Source organism: Trachurus japonicus, chromosome 5, assembly GCF_045865225.1.
Source record: "Trachurus japonicus isolate A0001 chromosome 5, Traja_1.0".
Taxonomy (NCBI): Eukaryota; Metazoa; Chordata; class Actinopteri; order Carangiformes; family Carangidae; genus Trachurus; species Trachurus japonicus.
This window is the reverse complement of record NC_140911.1, coordinates 20,451,985-20,471,787: the sequence shown is the minus strand read 5'-3', so window position 1 is coordinate 20,471,787 and position 19,803 is coordinate 20,451,985. Positions and strand designations below refer to the sequence as shown.

At 39.0% G+C, this 19,803-nt stretch overlaps 1 protein-coding gene across 1 annotated transcript in view; it reads left to right on the top strand.

The window, feature by feature from the left end:
- chd6 (chromodomain helicase DNA binding protein 6) overlaps positions 1–19,803 on the top strand; it is a 147,616-nt gene that overhangs the window by 75,564 nt on the left and 52,249 nt on the right. The window contains 8 exon segments of the mRNA XM_085777899.1: positions 727–876; positions 2,452–2,517; positions 3,570–3,631; positions 8,503–8,620; positions 9,833–9,919; positions 10,771–10,908; positions 14,045–14,166; positions 15,659–15,902. Coding sequence (XP_085634025.1) covers positions 727–876; positions 2,452–2,517; positions 3,570–3,631; positions 8,503–8,620; positions 9,833–9,919; positions 10,771–10,908; positions 14,045–14,166; positions 15,659–15,902 — 987 coding nt within the window.

Below are 19,803 nucleotides of genomic sequence, written 5' to 3'. Positions count from 1 at the left end.
TTCCTCACTTTCTCTTTGATTTGATTTGATTTTGATTTGTCTGAAACAAGCACATCAAAAGACAAACAATCTATGTAACAAGAAACAAACCAATAATGATACTGTGCAAGTTTGAGAAGGGGCTGAAGGAAGCAAAGCTGATCAAGTTCAGCCCCCCCCCCACATTGTGATTCATGTCATACATCTGTAGTTCCATACAATTCAGAAGATTAAAAACATATTGCTTTAATATGAAATAAGACCATGATTATAAATAAAAAGAGTAAAATTATCTGTCCAGTTCTTTATAGCTGAACAAGAGTGTATGTTTGTACTTACTTGTTAAATTGTTTTAAGTTATTGCACATTTTTATATCCTCATCTAGTCTATTCCACATTTTAACACCACAAAAATAGATGCTAAAACTTTTCAGGGTAGAATGGATGGTAGACTGTTTAAAGTTACAGTTCCCTCTTAAATCATATATGCTTTCTCTGACCATAAACATTTTTTGGATGTTTATTGGTAGCAACCTATTCCAGGCTTTAAACAAAATCTGACCTGTTTTGAATTTGACCAGGTCCTCAAATCTTAAAATACCCGATTTTAAAAACAAGGGATTTGTATGATCAAGGTACCCAGCATGATGAACCATCCTTAGGACTCTTTTTTGTAAAATGCAGATCTTTCTCCTATCTTACTCTCCAACTCCTCTCCCTAAACGTATCTTCACTCCTGGTTTGCAGAAGCGGCGTTCGGGACGACAGGTCAAGAGGAGGAAGTACAACGAGGATTTGGACTTTAAGGTTGTTGATGATGATGGAGAGACCATCGCTGTCCTTGGAGCGGGTCGTATCTCAGCGCTGAACGCCACCGCTCTGGCCTGGCAGGCTGAGGTAACATCAGAACCACAGTGAACAATATGATGATCTCAACACTTGTTGATGTAGCCGGCGTGGACAGATTGTTACCAGCAGCTCTCAGCTTCATGTGTTGTCTGATAACTAGGGGTGTAACGGTACAAAAGTCACGGTTCGGTTCGTACCTCGGTTCAGGGGTTCGGTACGGTTTTGGTACAACAGACACTACTGAATGTAAAACTAAAATCTGTCTTGTGTTATAAAAGTAAAAAAAAAAAAATAGAATATAAAATAAAACAAGTGCATTAGGAGTGTTATCATGCCATTCATTAATTCTAGAGGAAAAAAAACTTGCACTTGACAACTGACAACTATTACAAACAAAACAAAACAAGAAACTAACATCAATGTTGGTTTACACAGTTAATTTAGACTAGATGCCAGTTGCTTTGGTGATGTTTCTGGTGTCTGTGTTCATGTCAAGAGGCTTAAAAGCAGCGGGATAAGTTGTTGCACACAAGTTGTCTTTTTCCCTGCACCAGTGATTGACATGTGGGAGGGAGGGAGGGAGGGAGGGAGGGAGGGAGGGGAGGGGGCCGGGGGGGTGAACATGCGCTACGTGTTTGATGCGTTTCTAGCGACGCAGCGCGCATCCGTGAAACATCACCAACAGACTGTGTCCGGTGGGCGATATTTTTTTTCGTAGGATGAGTCCGGGAAAGGCGGGACTTTCCCGCCGTTCCCGCCTCTGATTGGCTAGATGGGCTCCATTTTCGACTCTGATTGGCTAGAAGGACTCTCGCCTGATTGGTTGTTTGTTTTGGCTGTGAAACGCAGGCTGTCGGTAAAGCGTGATAAGTGCCTAGATCTACCTGGACTCTCTCTACTTACCTGGCCTGTCTAGCCTCTACCTGGTCTTTGTACTAAACTTAACCAACTCTTTTCTTCGTTGCCTAAACCCAACCAACGGCACAATTACACTTCTCTCAAACTCTAAATGTAAACTTGGAATATAAATTTAAAAACAAAATTTTTCGGAATGTGAAACCAGCGGGGATCGAACTCGGATTCACCACACCGCAGGCGAAAACGCAAACCGCTACGCCATGGCGTCTGAATTCATCCAGCCAATCAGAGGCGGGCAAGGCGGGACTTTCCCAGACTCATCCTACGAAAAAAAATATTGCGTCCGGTGGACCGGTCGCGAGCTGCCTTCTATGGTCGCGAGCTGTCGCCACCGCCGTCGCAGTTGTGTTTGATTGAGAAGCCACACGGTGACAGAAATGAGGCAGCAGCTTCTCTAACCTCGTTATGACGGTTGCAGCTTCGAGGCTCATTACCGCCACCTGGGTTGGAGTGAGGACTCCACTTTTTTTTAAATTATTTTGTTTTTATATATATATATTCATTCAGACGTATTCGTCGTGTGACTGTGTGCACCGAACCGTGACCCCCGTGACCCCACGGGACGAATACATATACCGTTACACCCCTACACTCAGTCTGATAACTGCTGATGAGGCTTTGATGGTGAGTGGTTCCTTGCTGCGTGAGCGACAAACTGACCTTTATCTGAGTGGGACGCTCATCTTCTCTCCTCGTCTCCCTCAGGAACCACCTGAGGACGAAGCCAACATCATCGAGAAAATTCTGTCTGTCAGACCGGTGAAGAAAGAGGTGAAGGAGAAAGACCACACACACACACACACACACACACACACACACACACACACACACACACACACACACACACACACACACACACACACACACACACAGGCAGATCTCACCGATGCACTTTCATGAATGAACATTTTTTTTTATAGATCAGAAATACATGATGGCGGTTTTATTTCTGCCTCATTCCTAAATCCACAGCCCGGCTCCTCTTTATATATTTATCTCTGCGTTTCTTTTTCTTTTTTTTTTTTTAACTTTATTTTTATTAAGTCATTCAATTTACAATATAATGGGGAAAAAGAAAAAAGGAACAAGAAAGAAGAACAAGGAAGAAAGTGCACAGACGGAAAAATCTACGCAAATATATCGTTACACAGGGAAAGATACAACAATATGTATATAAGCGGTAGGTCCAAGGTTTAGAGTTACTTCAATCATCTTTGTTCTGTTTATCCACAGTCTACTCTTCTTGTCAGAACAGGACTAAACCATTGACACACTAGTGTACAAGACTGAGAGAGCACATCAAATAGGACAGTAGAGGGCACTGTACTCAAGCAAAAAAATAAATAAGTAAATAAATAGAAAAATAAAAAGATAAAACAGCACAAGTTGTGATAGTGTCGCTTATTCAGGATGAGCTGTCCATTTCCTCCATAATACAGTGAATTTGTCCATGTTCAAGTTCAAAGAAAAAGTCAGTTTTTCCATGTTATATATTTGTTTTACAATTGCAGTCCACTCTTCTTTAGATGGAGACTCTTTCGATAGCCATCTTCTCCTAATAGCTTTTTTACCGGAGACCAACATTATTTTAATCAAATAATTATCAGTAACACTGATTGTGGGGGAAATATCACCAAGATAAATTGTACAAAAATCATATTTAATCTCAAAGCCCAATATTGAATTAATTTTCACCACTACATCCCGCCAGAAAGAATGTATAATCGGACAGTCCCAGAAGACATGGAAATGGTCCGCCTGTGCGTTTCCACACTCTCTCTAATCTCTCTGCGTTTCTTAATCTGTCTGCCCCCCCCCGACAGACTTCATCGTCAGAGGACCAAGCGGAGGAGACGGAGGAGTTTTACGTCAAGTACAGGAATTTGTGAGTATGCTCATCATTGCTTAGTCACACAGTTGAATATCCTGGAGTGTTCTTGTTTTTGTGTTTCATTCAGGGTCACAGAGTTGAATTTTCCCGCCTTTCCTGTCTGTTAGTGTGGAGACTCGTCAGAGTCAAACCAGTGGCACACACTGCAAAAACTCAACATCTTTCCAAGAATATTTGTCTAATTTCTTGTCAAAATGTCTCATTTCTAGTCTAAACTAATCTCTTTCCACTTAAAATAAGACTCATCACCTAAAAATGAACTTGTTTTTAGATCATTTTCACTTGTTTCAAACTAATTTTCACTTGAAATAAGTAGAAAAATCTGCCAGTGAAAGGAAGTTTTTTGTGCTTGTAATAAGGAAGAAAAACTTGCTCCACTATCAGATTTTTCTACTTATTTCAAGTGAAAATCTGCTTGAAAGAAGTAAAAAGTGTCTAAAAACAAGCTGCTTTTTAATGTGATGAGTCTGATTTTAAGTAGAATGAGATTTGTTTTGACTAGAAATGAGACAAATATTCTTGGTAAGATGTTGAGTTTTTGCAGTGCACCGCAGCTCCAGTGCCACTTTGTCTGTTACTGTATCAATGTGTTTTTTTTTTTTTACATCTACTGTCCACCTGCTTAGACCAGGACACCCAGTACCTTTGTGTAACTAAAACTATCAAAGGTTGTGAAGGATAAAGTAAAGTGTTGGAGTGGAAGTATATACAGTAATAGAAATAAAAAGGAAATACTCCATTATAGATGAATAGTTGAGTATAAAGACCTTTAGTCGACTAATCTTTTCCCTCATTGATTCAAGTTCTCATTTGCATCTTTTTCTAATCCAGACAAAAGAGCTAAAACACCCGAATAAACACATTTAATTCTTCAGTTGGCATTAGATAACAATAACAGGACATTCTCCATCCATCTTTTTCCTTATGTGTGTGCGACGTGCATCACTGTCTCTCTGTCGGTGCAGCAACGAGTATATGAGTTGGTGCTGTGAATAAATGAGTGTGTATGGCGAATGAAAAGTCTCTTGGTTGTGTGGGCGTGATATACATCAGTGTCTGTACAGGCGGTTTGGGGGTCAAGTCACAGCACCATGGACAGACAGCGCTGGTTTTTGTGTGCAGTGGGTTTGTGTGTATGAATGTACAGATGCTGTGCGATCAATAGATGGAGAACGTGACACTCAGTTTAATCTTGTAAATAAACTTTTGGCCCAAACTGTAAAATCTGATTCAGCAGCAGTGAGCCACCCCCATATAGTCAGAATGGTATGATCTTTTATTTCATAACTGATTCAATGGTGAGATTGGCAGTTGAATCAGACCTCCGTTGGTAATGAAATGACCCGTTGTCAACTAGCTAACATTGGTACCTTAAGGCTAAAATTAATCTGAAAAATAATCTGTAACCTAAATCTAAATGAAGACTTTATTTTACATTAGCTACATTGCAAATGTAGGTTATAGCTGACATCAATTTGCTAAAGTGTAACTCAAGGCTAAAGTTACACACTAGTAAACATTGGTTAGCTAAACTTGAGTCTAAAGTTACACACAAACTAACAGACTAAACATCATAACCACATAACTAGATCAGAAACTCAGTATTGATAAAAAAAAACCTGCTTCATGATCAAAGTTAGTGTCCATCCAAAGATACTTCACACAATCAAATTCAGTAAGTGAACATGTAAAAGTATCTACAATTACGGCACATCCCAAGGCAGTCAGAGATTTCTAGAAGTGAGTCACTGACCCTCAGGTCATTCAATGTTCACAAATAGTACAGACTACTTACTGTAGATGAACTCTCTCAATAGGTTTGGGAAATATATTGAATTATAATTACAGGAAGTGTAATTATATGTTTTTACCTATTTTTGTCGGGGGTCCAATTCTTAATCCTCCCCTCAAACTCTGAGATAATGTTGATGATGTTTTTGGTGCATGTGGTATTTTATGCGCTTGCCAGATGCAGCTGTTGTTTTAAGTTGACATTAGCAATGTCTGAGCTTCTCTGCTGCCATGAACAAAAGGAGAGGACAATATACCTTAAAGGGATAGTAGCAGTTTTTTTAAAGTGGGGTTGTATGATCTACAAATAGCCCCTAAGTACTTTAATTGCAGTAGAAGACTCTCTGCACTCCTCCCGTTAGCAACGCCAGCCCATAATAGCCCTGCCCAGAGATTTACAACATACATTGTTGTGAATGGACCCAAAGAAACGGCCTATTTTCGTGGCCTAAAAGAGGTTTTACCTGAAAAAAAATTACACAGTTCCATTGTTCGCTATAATATAATTTTTTCCATCCCTTCAAAGTGCAGGAAAAACACAGTTTTTATTTGGAGCTAACCAACTGCTGATCGGCGGGCGCTAACCCTGGGCGGAGGGATACGTAAGTTGGTTAGGTCCAAATAAAAACTGTGTTTTTCCTGCACTTTGAAGGGCTGGAAAAAATATATTATAGCGAACAATGGAACTGCGTAATTTTTTTCAGGTAAAACCTCTTTTAGGCCGTGAAAATAGGCCGTTTCTTTGGGTCTATTCACAACAATGTATGTTGTAAATCTCTGGGCAGGGCTATTATGGGCTGGCGTTGCTAACGGGAGGAGTGCAGAGAGTCTTCTACTGCAATTAAAGTACTTAGGGGCTATTTGGAGATCATACAACCCCACTTTAAAAAAAAAATGCTACTATCCCTTTAACCTTACCCTGTCTCAGACTAACATTTGGAGCTCACGCTTTGTCAGTAGAATGAAGACTCACATGGACTGAGATGAGAGGAGCTGCGGTTGTAGACCGAGCCACCTGATTCCAGATACTCACATCGTCAAAGAAATGGTCCCTGGTTAATCTACAACAAGTCCTGGGTGGATTAAAAGTCACCCTCCCCTCATGACTGATGAAACCGTATCGGGGGGGGGGGGGGGGGCTTGACTTTGTCGGAGCTGTTAGTTAATAGTTTTTATGGCTCTAAGGTCTCCAGGGACGCAGACTTTGCACACACAGACTGTTTTTCAGCAGTGAAGTGCTTCTCAGCTGGAGAGTTTTTCATCATCTCACTGAGGCTCAGCTCTTCTCCAGAGACCCTCCTGTTTGTTCCTGCACTTTGTATCTTTAAGAAAAGTCCTACACACATATACAGACGTTATTATGATCGTAATTTATTCTCCAGGGTGATGAATAAAACATGGCAGACTTGCCTGCGTTAATTCAAACCGAATGGATGTGAATACTTTACTTTTCTGTGGCTCCATTTAGAATAATGGATTCACAAATTATTAGGTACAGAAAAGTATAATATTTGTACTGTAAAAAAAAAAATCATTATTATACATAATGCATTATCAAACTGCACAGGCAGTTTAGTAACTGCATGGTGCAGCACTGTACTGAGCACAGCTCTGACATTTATCTTTGTCCATTTATAGGTCGTGGTTTATAGATTAAATCATACATGTCATTCTGTTAGAGTGTGTGTGTGTGTGTCTGTCTGTGTGTGTGTGTGTGTGTGTGTGTCTGTCTGTGTGTGTGTGTCTGTGTGTGTGTGTGTGTGTGTGTGTGAGTCCTTCATGGCTACTTCTTTAAACCTCTTGCTACTGTTAAGTGCTGATGGATGGATCACATTCATGTGTTTTGCTCCTGCCTCATCGATCCTCTCTGTGCTTTTATTTATTCATGATTTTATTTTTGATGCTTGAGCAGCTTCTCTAAACACCGTTTCATTATGTTTCAATTCATTTCCATGAGCTAGGAATGAAATGATCAGGTCATTTAATGATGGCTTACACCGAGGTCTCTCACTGCTCTGAAGCTTTGCTAATGTCCCATGTCTCTCTTGATAAAACCGTCTGAGTAAATGTATCACACACGTATCATTAGATTGTCTTGAAACATGTAAAGGAAGAAGGTTTAAGTTCCATATTTTGCTATTCTTCTGTGTTTGATCTGAAGCGTTGATCCATGAGAAGATATAAATAAAAAAAAACATCTTAGTGTACGTGGATTTACATCTCTCAGCCAATCAGAAGAGAGGAGGCTCTGAGTCTCTCTTCTGATTGGCTGACTGTTAATGAGTGATCCAGTGGGTCCTGGTGGGTTTAGCTTGGTGACTGCTGTGACATCACAAAGTCATAAAAGTCCTGACAGCTGGTTTTAAGGAGCAGTTTCTGAGTCGAGGTTGAGTCTGTGTTTTTGATTGTTTACATCTTTTTGCTTTATAATGAGTTGGATGTCAAATCAGGGTTTGATTTTTTGAGTGTAAACTAGGGATGTCACCATTATACATTTTCTTGGTACGATTATTGTCAGAGTAATAATCACGGTACTACGATTATCACGATTATTATGTGTTAATTAATTTCACAACACTATGAATGTGTAAAATCATATATAGTCAAAATATAATTACATTACTCATTGTTTACACAAAATATTTCAAGTATCTATTAATATATGATGAATTCTTAATCCCCCAGGGGAAATGTTTGAAATATTCAGGTCATAAATTGTCATCTATACCAAATATTTGTGTTTATTTTAGTAGTTTTTTGTTTTGTTTTGCTTTTTTTAAATTAAAAATGACACGCTAACATTTAAATTCCTACCAATTCAATGTTAGGTTAGATAAATGGACCAGTATCTGTGCATTTACTTTTATTTTTGCACACATCTGCCGATATGGTTCCAACATCATCTTTCTGGGAAAGTAACGGTATTTAGGAATCTTTACGATGAATTAATTGTGGCGTTAAATACCACGATTAATTGTGAAAACAAGTAATCGTGACGTCCCTAGTGTAAACCTTTATATAAGAAAAGATTAAGCTAATAGCTAAAAGCCGTGTGTGTCTTCTTGTTGTTTTAGTTCCTACCTTCACTGTAAATGGGCGACTCTGGAGGAGCTGGAGAAGGATCCTAGAATCCACCAGAAGATAAAACGCTTCAGGACCAAACAGGCCCAGATGAAACACCTGTTCACCGAGGTAACGCTTCACCTTCAGGACCGGACTCAGGGCTCATCTTCTCTCTCTGAGTTCATACTTTATTATCTCTCTGAGCCATTAGCGACACCATCTACTTCATCACGCACATGCAGCGGTGATTACTTCAGGTGTGTAACGATCGGGTCACAGTGGCTGATAATTCACAGCACATTCATCAAATGTTGAAAGTGCCGTAAAGGTCGACAGGTTAACTCCAACATGCTGTAACCTGGCAACTCTCTGACATAAAGGCATCATTTAGCCTTTGCTGAATAACTCAAACTTCATGGTTGCAGACCTTGTCACACCTCATTGTTGACCTTAATTAAAGCTGCTCAGAACGAATGTTGAAGGTGAAGGGGGGTTGAGAATGAGCAGTGCAGTGGTCTGTATATAGGCAGCAGGGTTTAGGAAGGATGTGGACAAGTCCATTTTACTGCACAACAGAGACAGCCTGTCTGCCTAAATATGTTAGAATAAATATTATAATGACCAGTGACGTCTCACCACAAACTCCGATCTACAACTTCTCCACATTAAATGTCTGGAAACAGCTTGAGCCTTACAAACCCTAACCCTAACCTCTGTAACCCCCTGGTTTGTTTGTTTGTTATGGAGAAGAGGACGCCTCTGTGGATGATTCAACCGCAGATAAAAGACCTGCTGAAAGTCTGGTTCAGAAGTTATGAGAGAAACGATCAAAACAAACGTTAGCAGCGGTTTCACCTCTGTCATCTGTCAAACAATGACTTCAAATACGAAACAGCGAACAGTCGAGGTGCTGGTAGTGTGGCGTAAAAGTACAATCAACAGAAAGAAAACCACAAAACTGCAGGCTGTGAAGAAGCCTGATGTGAGACACGTTGCTTAATAAATCATAGATCCTCCATACAGTCTAAGTGTGTGGTATGTTGCCACATTTTGTAGTTTTTTTTCTATTGATTGCAGGTTTATTCAGTGTTTAACAGTTCTTATCACCTGGTGTGTTTGCTATGTAGACAAGGAGGAGCACGCGTCCTGAACAACATGTTACCGTTAGATGTCCGTCAAACCAGGATCAGCAGCAGAAGTTACTGACTGTACCTTTAAAGCCTTTCCTCAGCTTGTTTCTCAGTCCGTTCTCTGATCTCAGTCCTGATTACCAATCAATAATCAATAATCAATAATCAATAATCTGCTGCTGTTGCTCTTCCACTGTTCGTCTCTTCTCAGCCCGATGAGGATTTATTTAACCCAGACTACGTTGAGGTGGACAGAGTGCTGGAGGTGGCCGTCACTACGGATACCGAGACCGGAGAGGTACATGACACACACACACACACACACACACACACACACACACACACACACACACACACACACACACACACACACACACACACATCAACAGATGATGTGTCTTGTAAGCCCTTATTGGTGCATGACACTTAAAGGGATAGTATCATTTTTTTAAAGTGGGGTTGTATGATCTACAAATAGCCCCTAAGTTCTAGCAACGCCAGCCCATAATAGCCCTGCCCAGAGATTTACAACATACATTGTTGTGAACAGACCCAAAGAAACGGCCTATTTTCACGGCCTAAAAGAGGTTTTACCTGAAAAAAAAATACACAGTTCCATTGTTCACTATAATATAATTTTTTCCAGCCCCTCAAAGTGCAGGAAAAACACAGTTTTTATTTGGACCTAACCAACTGCTGATCGGCGGGCGCTAACCCTGGGCGGAGGGATACGTGAGTTGGTTTGGTCCAAATAAAAACTGTGTTTTTCCTGCACTTTGAGGGGCTGGAAAAAATTATATTATAGTGAACAATGGAACTGTGTATTTTTTTTCAGGTAAAACCTCTTTTAGGCCGTGAAAATAGGCCGTTTCTTTGGGTCTGTTCACAAAACTGTATGGTGTAAATCTCTGGGCAGGGCTATTATGGGCTGGCGTTGCTAACGGGAGGAGTGCAGAGAGTCTTCTACTGCAATTAAAGTACTTAGGGGCTATTTGGAGATCATACAACCCCACTTTAAAATAATGATACTATCCCTTTAAATAAATATAAATTCATTCATTCATTCACACACACACCCACCCACACGCACTCACACTTACACACTCACGCTGTGTGTGTGTGTGTGTGTGTGTGTGTGTGCCGCTGCAGGAGGTGACCCATTACCTGGTTAAGTGGTGCAGCCTCTCGTACGAGGAGGCGACGTGGGAGCTGCAGGAAGACCTGGACCCAGAGAAGATCAAGGAGTTCGAGGGCATCCAGAAGCTGCCGGCCGACCTGAGACACATGGTGAGTAGAGACACAATCAGTACGTTTACATGACACTTGAAAAAAACGAATTATTGCCTTAATCCGACTATAACTGGACAACTGAAGTGCATGTAAACACCTTAGTCCGACTGAAATCGGAGTTGAGAACTCTGATTAAGACACCCAGATAATGCGACTGGAATTCGATTTTCTCCGTCATGTATTCACCTTAGTCGGAGTAGAACTGGATGATGCATGTGTTCATGCTCCACAACAGTAGAGACGGCACCAAGTGGAGCAGAGAAGCCGGCAAAGTAAAGAAAAAAACCCAACATCAGCGCCGATTCAATGCATTTCACACAGCGCCACCAGCAAGAGGGTTTTATTTTTTTTTAAAAAGAGAGAGAGAGAGAAAGAAAGGAAGCTCGTATCCTCTTCTCAGGGCGCATCCGGCCCAGACTGGTGCGACTGGTCGGGAACTGCAGTTGAGAATTTATTATTAAGCTTATAAGTTGTTTATATTCAGTTTTTTTAGGAGGTGACAGAAAAGTCAACAGGACAGGGGGGGGAGGGGGGCGGCGTATTAACCTGCTGAAACAACGGGTGACGCCGCATGAGGGGGCGGACCCATCAGTTATTAGATTTTATCAGTTGCATGTAAATTGAGACAAGGACAGAAGTCCGACTTGACGCAAAAATCGAATTTTGAGCCGTGCTCGATTAAGCTCTGCATGTAAACGTACTGAATGAGACACAAAGAAACACCATCCAGGAGAAACTGTAGTTCAACACTAATGACAGAGAGAAGACAACACAGGTCCAGGCCCAAGAAGGAAAAAGAAGACGTTTTCAGATCTTGGCAACAACAACATGTTTATTGTGTGAGAAGAAACTGTATAAAGTGACAGCGCAGCAGGGCTCTGGCTTGGTGTTCTGGTGTTTCAGTCTTCACTGTATAATAACAGCTGAAAAACTCTGCTCAGAAAACTCTGCTCAGAACTCACAGTTACACACATTGCACATTTTCCTCTTGCACTAAAATCAACGCTGCCAGTTTGTTTTTGTATATAATTGTGTACATCACATTTTATTTTATTTGCTATTTTATTATGTATAGTTTGTTCTTTATACTTTATATTTTACTATTTTATTATGTATAGTTTATATTCTTATTCTTTATATTCTTATAGTATATGTTGTTATCGTCACCGTGTGTCTGTGTAATGCTGCTGCTGCACTGTCATTTCCCAGATTGGGATCAATAAAGTCTATCTATATTTATATCTATATCCATATCTATATCCATATCTATATCTATATCTATATTTATATCTATATCTATATCTATATTTATATCTATATCTATATCTATATCTATATCTATATTTATATCTATATCTATATCTATATTTATATCTATATCTATATTTATATCTATATCTATATCTATATCTATATTTATATCTATATTTATATCTATATCTATATCAATATTTATATCTATATTTATATTTATATCTATATTTATATCTATATTTATATCTATATCTATATCTATATCTATATCTATATTTATATCTATATTTATATCTATATCTATATTTATATCTATATCTATATCTATATCTATATCTATATCTATATCTATATTTATATCTAAAATCCTCTGAACTAGAAACCCAGAAAGGACAAAACAAATACAGAATGATGAAGTAATAACAACATATACTACGACAAGATAGTCGGTCAGTTTGCAGTTGTGTTGTGTCATTATTCCCTGTTTTTGTGTTTTTGTTAAGAGTTGTTAGCCTGGTGTTTGATCAAAGAATAAGTGGAGTAACATTTTATTATGTCTCACAATAGTCTGCAAAAGCCCACAAGACAGACACACTGTCTGCTGAGCCGTCTGGTAAAACTGCTAAATGTATAGTAGCATTGCTGATGGTGTGTTTTAAAACTTTCTAGATATAATTTCAAGGCTGTAGTTCAACTCTTTCATCCCCGAGCAGTGCAGCTCCAGTGTTTGTGGTCTTCCACCACGCTGATGCTCTGCTGCAGAGTGTTTCACCTTCTCCTGGTCTGTGTTGCCTACTTTTGTAGAATAAAAATCCTCTCCAGTCAAACTAGGCTTGGGCGGTATCCACATTTTGATACCGTCAAACTTCCTCCACATTTTACCAGGGTATACGGTATTACCGTGACTAATTAAAAATGATGACATAAGTGTCATTACCAAACATTGGCTTGTGTCTTCACCAATCAGAAACTGAATACTAGGGCTGAACATTAGCAGACCAAAATCTCATTGGTCGATTGGTCGCAGGAAAAAAACAAAAAACATTTGGAGCCCTGTCTTGTCAAAATTAAGTCAAAATCAATATGACCGAACTGTATATGAAAGGCTATAGGGCTTTTATTTTGAAGGGCACATAAGTGCTACTGGACATATAATCAATTTTAGACATTAAATTACTTTTATTTAATATTTAATCCTTATCTCCTATATAAGTGCATTGCATTTTTTCATGACGGTATTGAAACTGATACCGTTGCTATTTTTAAACACCTGCAGTATATACGGTATTACTGTAATACCGCCCAAGCCAAGTCAACCCCATGTGAAACATCTGTCCTCTCCACATCTTGACTTTACTTTTTCAGAGTGTGTGGGGGCGTCTCCATGAAGCCCCAGAAATCATTTGATGTCTGATGTCAGTTTTGCGACAGTCGTGTTTGAAGCCGTCGGTTGTTTGAGCGCTTTAACGTTTCAGCTTCACCTGAACTGATACTGAACAGAAAATTGCAGCTTAAATCGCAGCAATTTTCCTTGAGTCTCTTTCACCTCGTCAGAGAAGCAAAGTGAGACCCAGAGAAAATTGTTCCTGCTCTTTTGCCTTTATTCATTTCAATTAGTATCATCACTTACTACGTAGTGGCAGCATCGCTCTGTCACGCTGCTCATTTTATTAGTTGTCTATTCAACCTTCACTTTCTCTCCCACGCCTGAAAGCTGCAGCGGTTGGTCTGATCGACCGAGGAGCTGTTGTTGTAATGTGTGATCTGATCCTCCTGCTGCTTTCAGCGGATATCATCTGTATAGTGAGTGATTCAGTGAAGATGAAGTGAGTTACATTGTGTGTGTGTGTGTGTGTGTGTGTGTGTATTTTTATGACAGGAACGTCCTCTTCCAGACAAATGGCAGAAGCTGGAGCGCTCCAGAGATTACCGCAACGGAAACCAGCTCAGAGAATACCAGTTAGAGGGAATGAACTGGTTACTGTTCAACTGGTATAACAGGTAAATACACACAAACACACACACACACAACTTCCTGTGTCCATCATGGCAGGACATCTCGCTCACATCTTTGTTCTTCTTTTAGTTTTTTTAGTTTAGTTTATTTATTTATTTCATACAGAAAACACATTTACATCAATAAATAAATGTTTCACAATGAACCAATCAGTCTGTATTAAATTTTATTTAGTTTGAAGGTAAGGTTTGCAAGGTTCATCTGATGGACATCGAGGGACAGATTCTCTAAGTTTTGCACAGTTTTTGCTCATGCTAAACCTGCATAGGCTGAAGCCCCCCTTCACATATTTCAAAACCAAACAGAGAGACAGATTGTGCAGGTTTAACAGGAGCAAAAGCTGTGCAAACCTGAGTAAATCTGGACCCTAGTCTCATGATAAAATTGACTGTAAATTCACCTTTAAAGTTGTTGTTTTTTTTTTTTTATTTCCCGGGGGAGCATGCCCCCGGACCCCCCTAGGGGGTCGGTATCTTGTCACCTTTTTTTACCCCTGATGAGTTTGCACCCCTGATTCATTTATCGAGCATAAAAACAAAAAAAAATAAAACTCATAAAAATAATGACAATACTGGTAACTCTTGAATGAAAGGGGGCAGAAAGAAGCAAACTTATATTGTCTACCCCTTGTTACAAAGAATTCATTCACAAATGAGATGATATACATAATAATAATAATAATAATAATAATACATTTTATTTGTAACGCACTTTATATTTACCAAAAAATCTCAAAGTGCTAAGCAAAGAAGAAATGGAAGTAGAAGAAGAAAAACATCAACAAACAACGTCTGCAACAAAAAGTAATAAAATAAGTTGAAGTAACGGCTGCAGCCCAGCCAGCGACTCATCATCTTAGTACATTTCTAGGTCTGAAGTGTTGACATGCTACATGCAGTATACACACATATACATTTACCATCACATGCGCACATATACACATAAATACATTAACACCAATATCTGTATATAAACCCATACAAACATACATTTTCACACTAAATGTACACGCGCAGACACGTATGCACATGTATGTGTATACAAAATTTGAATTTGAATTTATATTTATTTACATGTCGTGCACCAATTAAGGCGCCCAGCCTATCAGGGCTTATACAAGACACATCATCATCATATTTAGACACCAAACAAAATCATCAGAGCACAGACAAAAACAAACAAAAACAAAAACCACATGGAATTCACATAAATAATTAACTTTTTCTTTTTGACCAGGCACTTTTTATGAAAGTAGCTCTAGTAAAGACTTCGTTTCTGAAGAACCATTCCAACTTTACCTCATCATCAACCCAAAACAACTCCGTTACACCTTACATATACACCTTACGTGTGGTTTTATTACATTTACACCAGGTCATATTTCTGAATCATATTATTTTTAACAGATTTTTTAAATATACTGTTTGATCTTTGAGCTTCTTTGGTTTCTCCTCTCACACTCACTCTTCTGCGCAGGAAAAACTGCATCCTGGCAGATGAAATGGGTTTGGGAAAGACCATCCAGTCCATCACCTTCCTGTACGAGATCTTCAACATGGGGATCCGCGGCCCCTTCCTCATCATCGCTCCCCTGTCCACCATCACCAACTGGGAGAGGGAGTTTCGCACGTGGACCAACATGAACGTCATCGTGTACCACGGCTCGCAGATCAGCCGGCAGATGATCCTGCAGTACGAGATGTTTTACAGAGATCCACAGGTAGAACGCAAATCATCACTAGCTGGGTTTCCATCCAAGTCGTATCGAATTTAAAAGCGGATTTTGTGAAAATGCGCAAAAAGCAAATGCGAATTTATGACCGTTTCCATTCATTATTGTTTTGCGATTATTGGGAGAGGAGGAGTGCACCGTGAGATTACATCATAAGAGAGCGTGAATGTATCCAACAGCTGACACTCAGCTGACACCCAACATCGTGGACAATTTACGTACTTTCCGGACTATAGACGCACCTGTATAAGCCGCACCAGCTACATGTTAAAAGAAAATACATATATAGGCCGCACTTGAATATAAGCCTCAGGTTTTCATGTTGTAACATGAGATATTTACACAGAAAGACAGTAGAACTGTGACAGTCTGCTCGCTTTTCAGCTGTTTTGGTTACGCTCCTCTCCTCCATGTGCATCTGTTTACATATGAAGCCGGTGAAAAATCAATAAATGTAGCGGTGGATAACGTTACATAACGATGTTACGGCGTGTGTTTGTGTAGTCTTAACCGTCATAAACAAAAGATTATGGGTTACGGAGCGCGTTTGTGTCGCGGTGCAGAGAGGAGAGCTGGGACACCGGGGCGTCGCTGGGTGAAGTCCAGCAGCTTCTTTTTTTTTTTTTTTTTTTTTTTTTTTTTTTTTTCTTTTCTTTTTTTTAATTTTATTTTTATCAGGGAGAAACATACAAAGTCATTTCAGCGCCATTACACTCATACAGAGCAAAACAAAAACATGTATTTGGACAATAGTGTTAACATATTAACCAAGCTATTATTCCCCCTTTCATTTTACAATGTTTTAAATAAGAACATTTGAACAAAAGAAGTCACATTTACTCATTTTCCATCAAGATTAATAGACTGGTACTTCAAGCCATGTAATAGAGATAGGCTACTTAAAGCAGTTCAGGTCTCCGTGGTCTTATATATCTGATCCACTTGGACCACCAACTCTTAAATTTCTCTGAATGCAATTTTAGAGCAAATGTCAGTCTCTCCATGGTGTAGATTTGGTGAACAGTCCCTTGCCACTCTTCCAGTGTCGGTGCGTTGGGTTGTAGCCATTTCCTTGTTATAGCTTTCTTTGCTCCAATCAATAATATCTTCATTAAATATTTGTCCGCTATTGATTGGATATGTAATGCCGTGGTACCAAAGTACATTGAGCTGACATCAAATTGTATAGTCATTTGAAACATATACTCCAGACAATCAAAAATGTCATGCCAAAAAGATGAAAGTTTCGGACAATCCCAAAATAAATGATAATGGTTGGCCACATCTGAACCACACCTCCTCCAACAATTTGTTCCACTACCCTGGTGTCTCTTCTGAGCAGGTGTTATAAAAAATCTCACTATGTTTTTCCATCCAAACTCTCGCCAGTTATGTGAAGATGTGGTTTTCCATTGTAATGTACAAATGTTTTCCCATTCATCCCCAGATATGACCAAATTTCCCTCCCTTTCCCATCTACATTTAATATGCAGGCTGTTGGAATTTGAGGCGTCTTGGAAACCTTTGTATAATCTAGATATTAATTTCTTTCCACACCCAGACTTATAAATTGAAACAAAAACCTTCAGGATGTCACTTCTCTGGTCCTCTGTCAAAATTGTATTTAATCGATTCCTTACTTGGAGGTATCTGTAAAAATCCTGCCTCTCTAAATCATATTCCCTTTTGAGATCGTCAAAACTTTTCACAGACCCATTGTGTATAAAGCAGCAATAAGCCGTAAGGCCCCTTTCTGACCACATTTTAAATCTATTGTCTGTCCTATTTGGAATAAAATCCGTGTCATAAGCACACCAACGTAATATGTTTTCTGCACCCTTTAAATTGTATTTCCTAACAACCTTGTGCCAGGTTCGTAGTGTTACTTTTATCCAGGGGTTATCCTTATTTGCAAGACTGTCTACACATTTTTTGTCTGCCATTGCTGCCTGTAAGGGTGGATCCACAGAGCCTCCCTCTTCTATTTCCTTCCACCTGGCTCTAAACTGCGAGTCACAGAGATACCCCAGGTTTCTTATCTGAGCCGCACAGTAGTAATCTTTTAAATTTGGCAGCGCCATTCCTCCCTTGTCTTTTGATAATTGCATTACTTTAAATTTTACCCTTGGTTTTTTACCCATCCAGATATATCGAGAAATTAATTTCTGCCATTCAATGAACTGTCGATCACTTATTTCAATTGGTAGTGATAGAAAGAGATATAACAGGCGGGGTAAAATCACCATTTTGACTGATTCAATCCTTGAAGTTAGACTGAGAAAAGGTAAGTGATTCCATCTGGAGATATCTGACTTAATTTTAAGGTTAAGAGGAATATAATTGGCTTCAAATAATTTTGTAATATCTTGGGTAAGATTAATTCCCAGATACTTCATTGATTTTTTATTACAACTCAGGCTGTATTTAGTTACCAAATCATCTGGCAGATTAAAATTAAGAGTCATAACTTGAGTTTTCTTAATATTTATCTTATAGCCTGATAATTTACCAAACACATCCAGAGATGACATTAAAGTTGTTAGGGATGTTGATGGTTGGGATAAAAATATTAACACGTCATCCGCAAATAAGGATATTTTATGTTCCTGTCCTGCTATATTTATACCTTTAATTTGCTCGTTTTGCCTAATATATTGACTGAGAGGTTCTATAAAAAGGGCAAAAAGAAGTGGCGAACAGGGGCAACCCTGTCTACAGGAACGCTCCAAAACAAAAGAATTTGAGAGACTGCCATTTATTTTTGTTCTTGCTGTTGGATTATTATATACAGCTTTGAAGGCTTCTATCAGAGTAGAGTGAAAACCAAATTTATCTAACACCTTATACAGAAAAGTCCATCTTACTGAATCAAACGCCTTCTCTGCATCCAATCCTATTAACATAGCTTGTGTCTTGTTTTGCTGGATATGCCACATAATATGTAGCGTCCTCCTCAAACTGTCTTGGGTCTGTCTCTCATGGATAAATCCAGTCTGGTCAAAATGAATGAGAGATGGCAAAAGTTTTTCAATTCTTCTAGCTAATATTGACATATAAATTTTATAATCTAGATTTAACACTGAGATGGGTCGATATTGTTTACAATCTAATGAATCTTTGCCTTCCTTTGGTATTACCGAGATTATAGCTTGTTTCCATGAGGGGGGGATCTCTCCCTTTTTGAGTGCTCCGTTACATATCTGGCACAGTTTTGGAATCAACTGTTCCTTGAAAGACTTATACCATTCGGCTGTGAAGCCGTCCGAACCTGGGCTCTTATGTGGTTTGAGTCTTGATATTGCTGCCTTGACTTCTATTTCAGTGATATCCGCAATCAAGACCTTATTTTGTTCTTGTGTAATTGTGGGAAGATTTAGGGATTCGAGAAAATTCTTCATCTCGTCTTCATTATCTAATTTTGGTTGTGAATATAACTCCCTATAATAATTTTCAAAACTTTGTTGAATTTGTTCTGATCTATGCTGTATTTTCTTAGTCTGGGGGCATCTTATCTTATTAATAGTGGCGTCTGCTTGTTGTTTCCTCAGTTTATATGATAACAATTTCATTGCCTTGCTACCTGCCTCATAGTACCCCTGTTTAAGAAATACCAGTTTCTTTTTAATCTCTTCTGTGGTTATGTCATCTATCTCGTTTTGCAGTTGTTTAATTTTAATTGATACTTCTTTGGTCCCTAGTTTAGCTTGATGTTCTTTTTGTAATTCTTTGAGTTTGGTGTATAGAGAATTAAGCCTCTCCTGTCTACGTTTTTTTAGTGATGAGGAAATAGAAATTACTTTCCCCCTCAGGACTGCCTTAAATGCATCCCACACCATAGGAGGAGACACTTCTCCATTGTTGTTTTCTTTAAAATAGGTATCTATTGCCT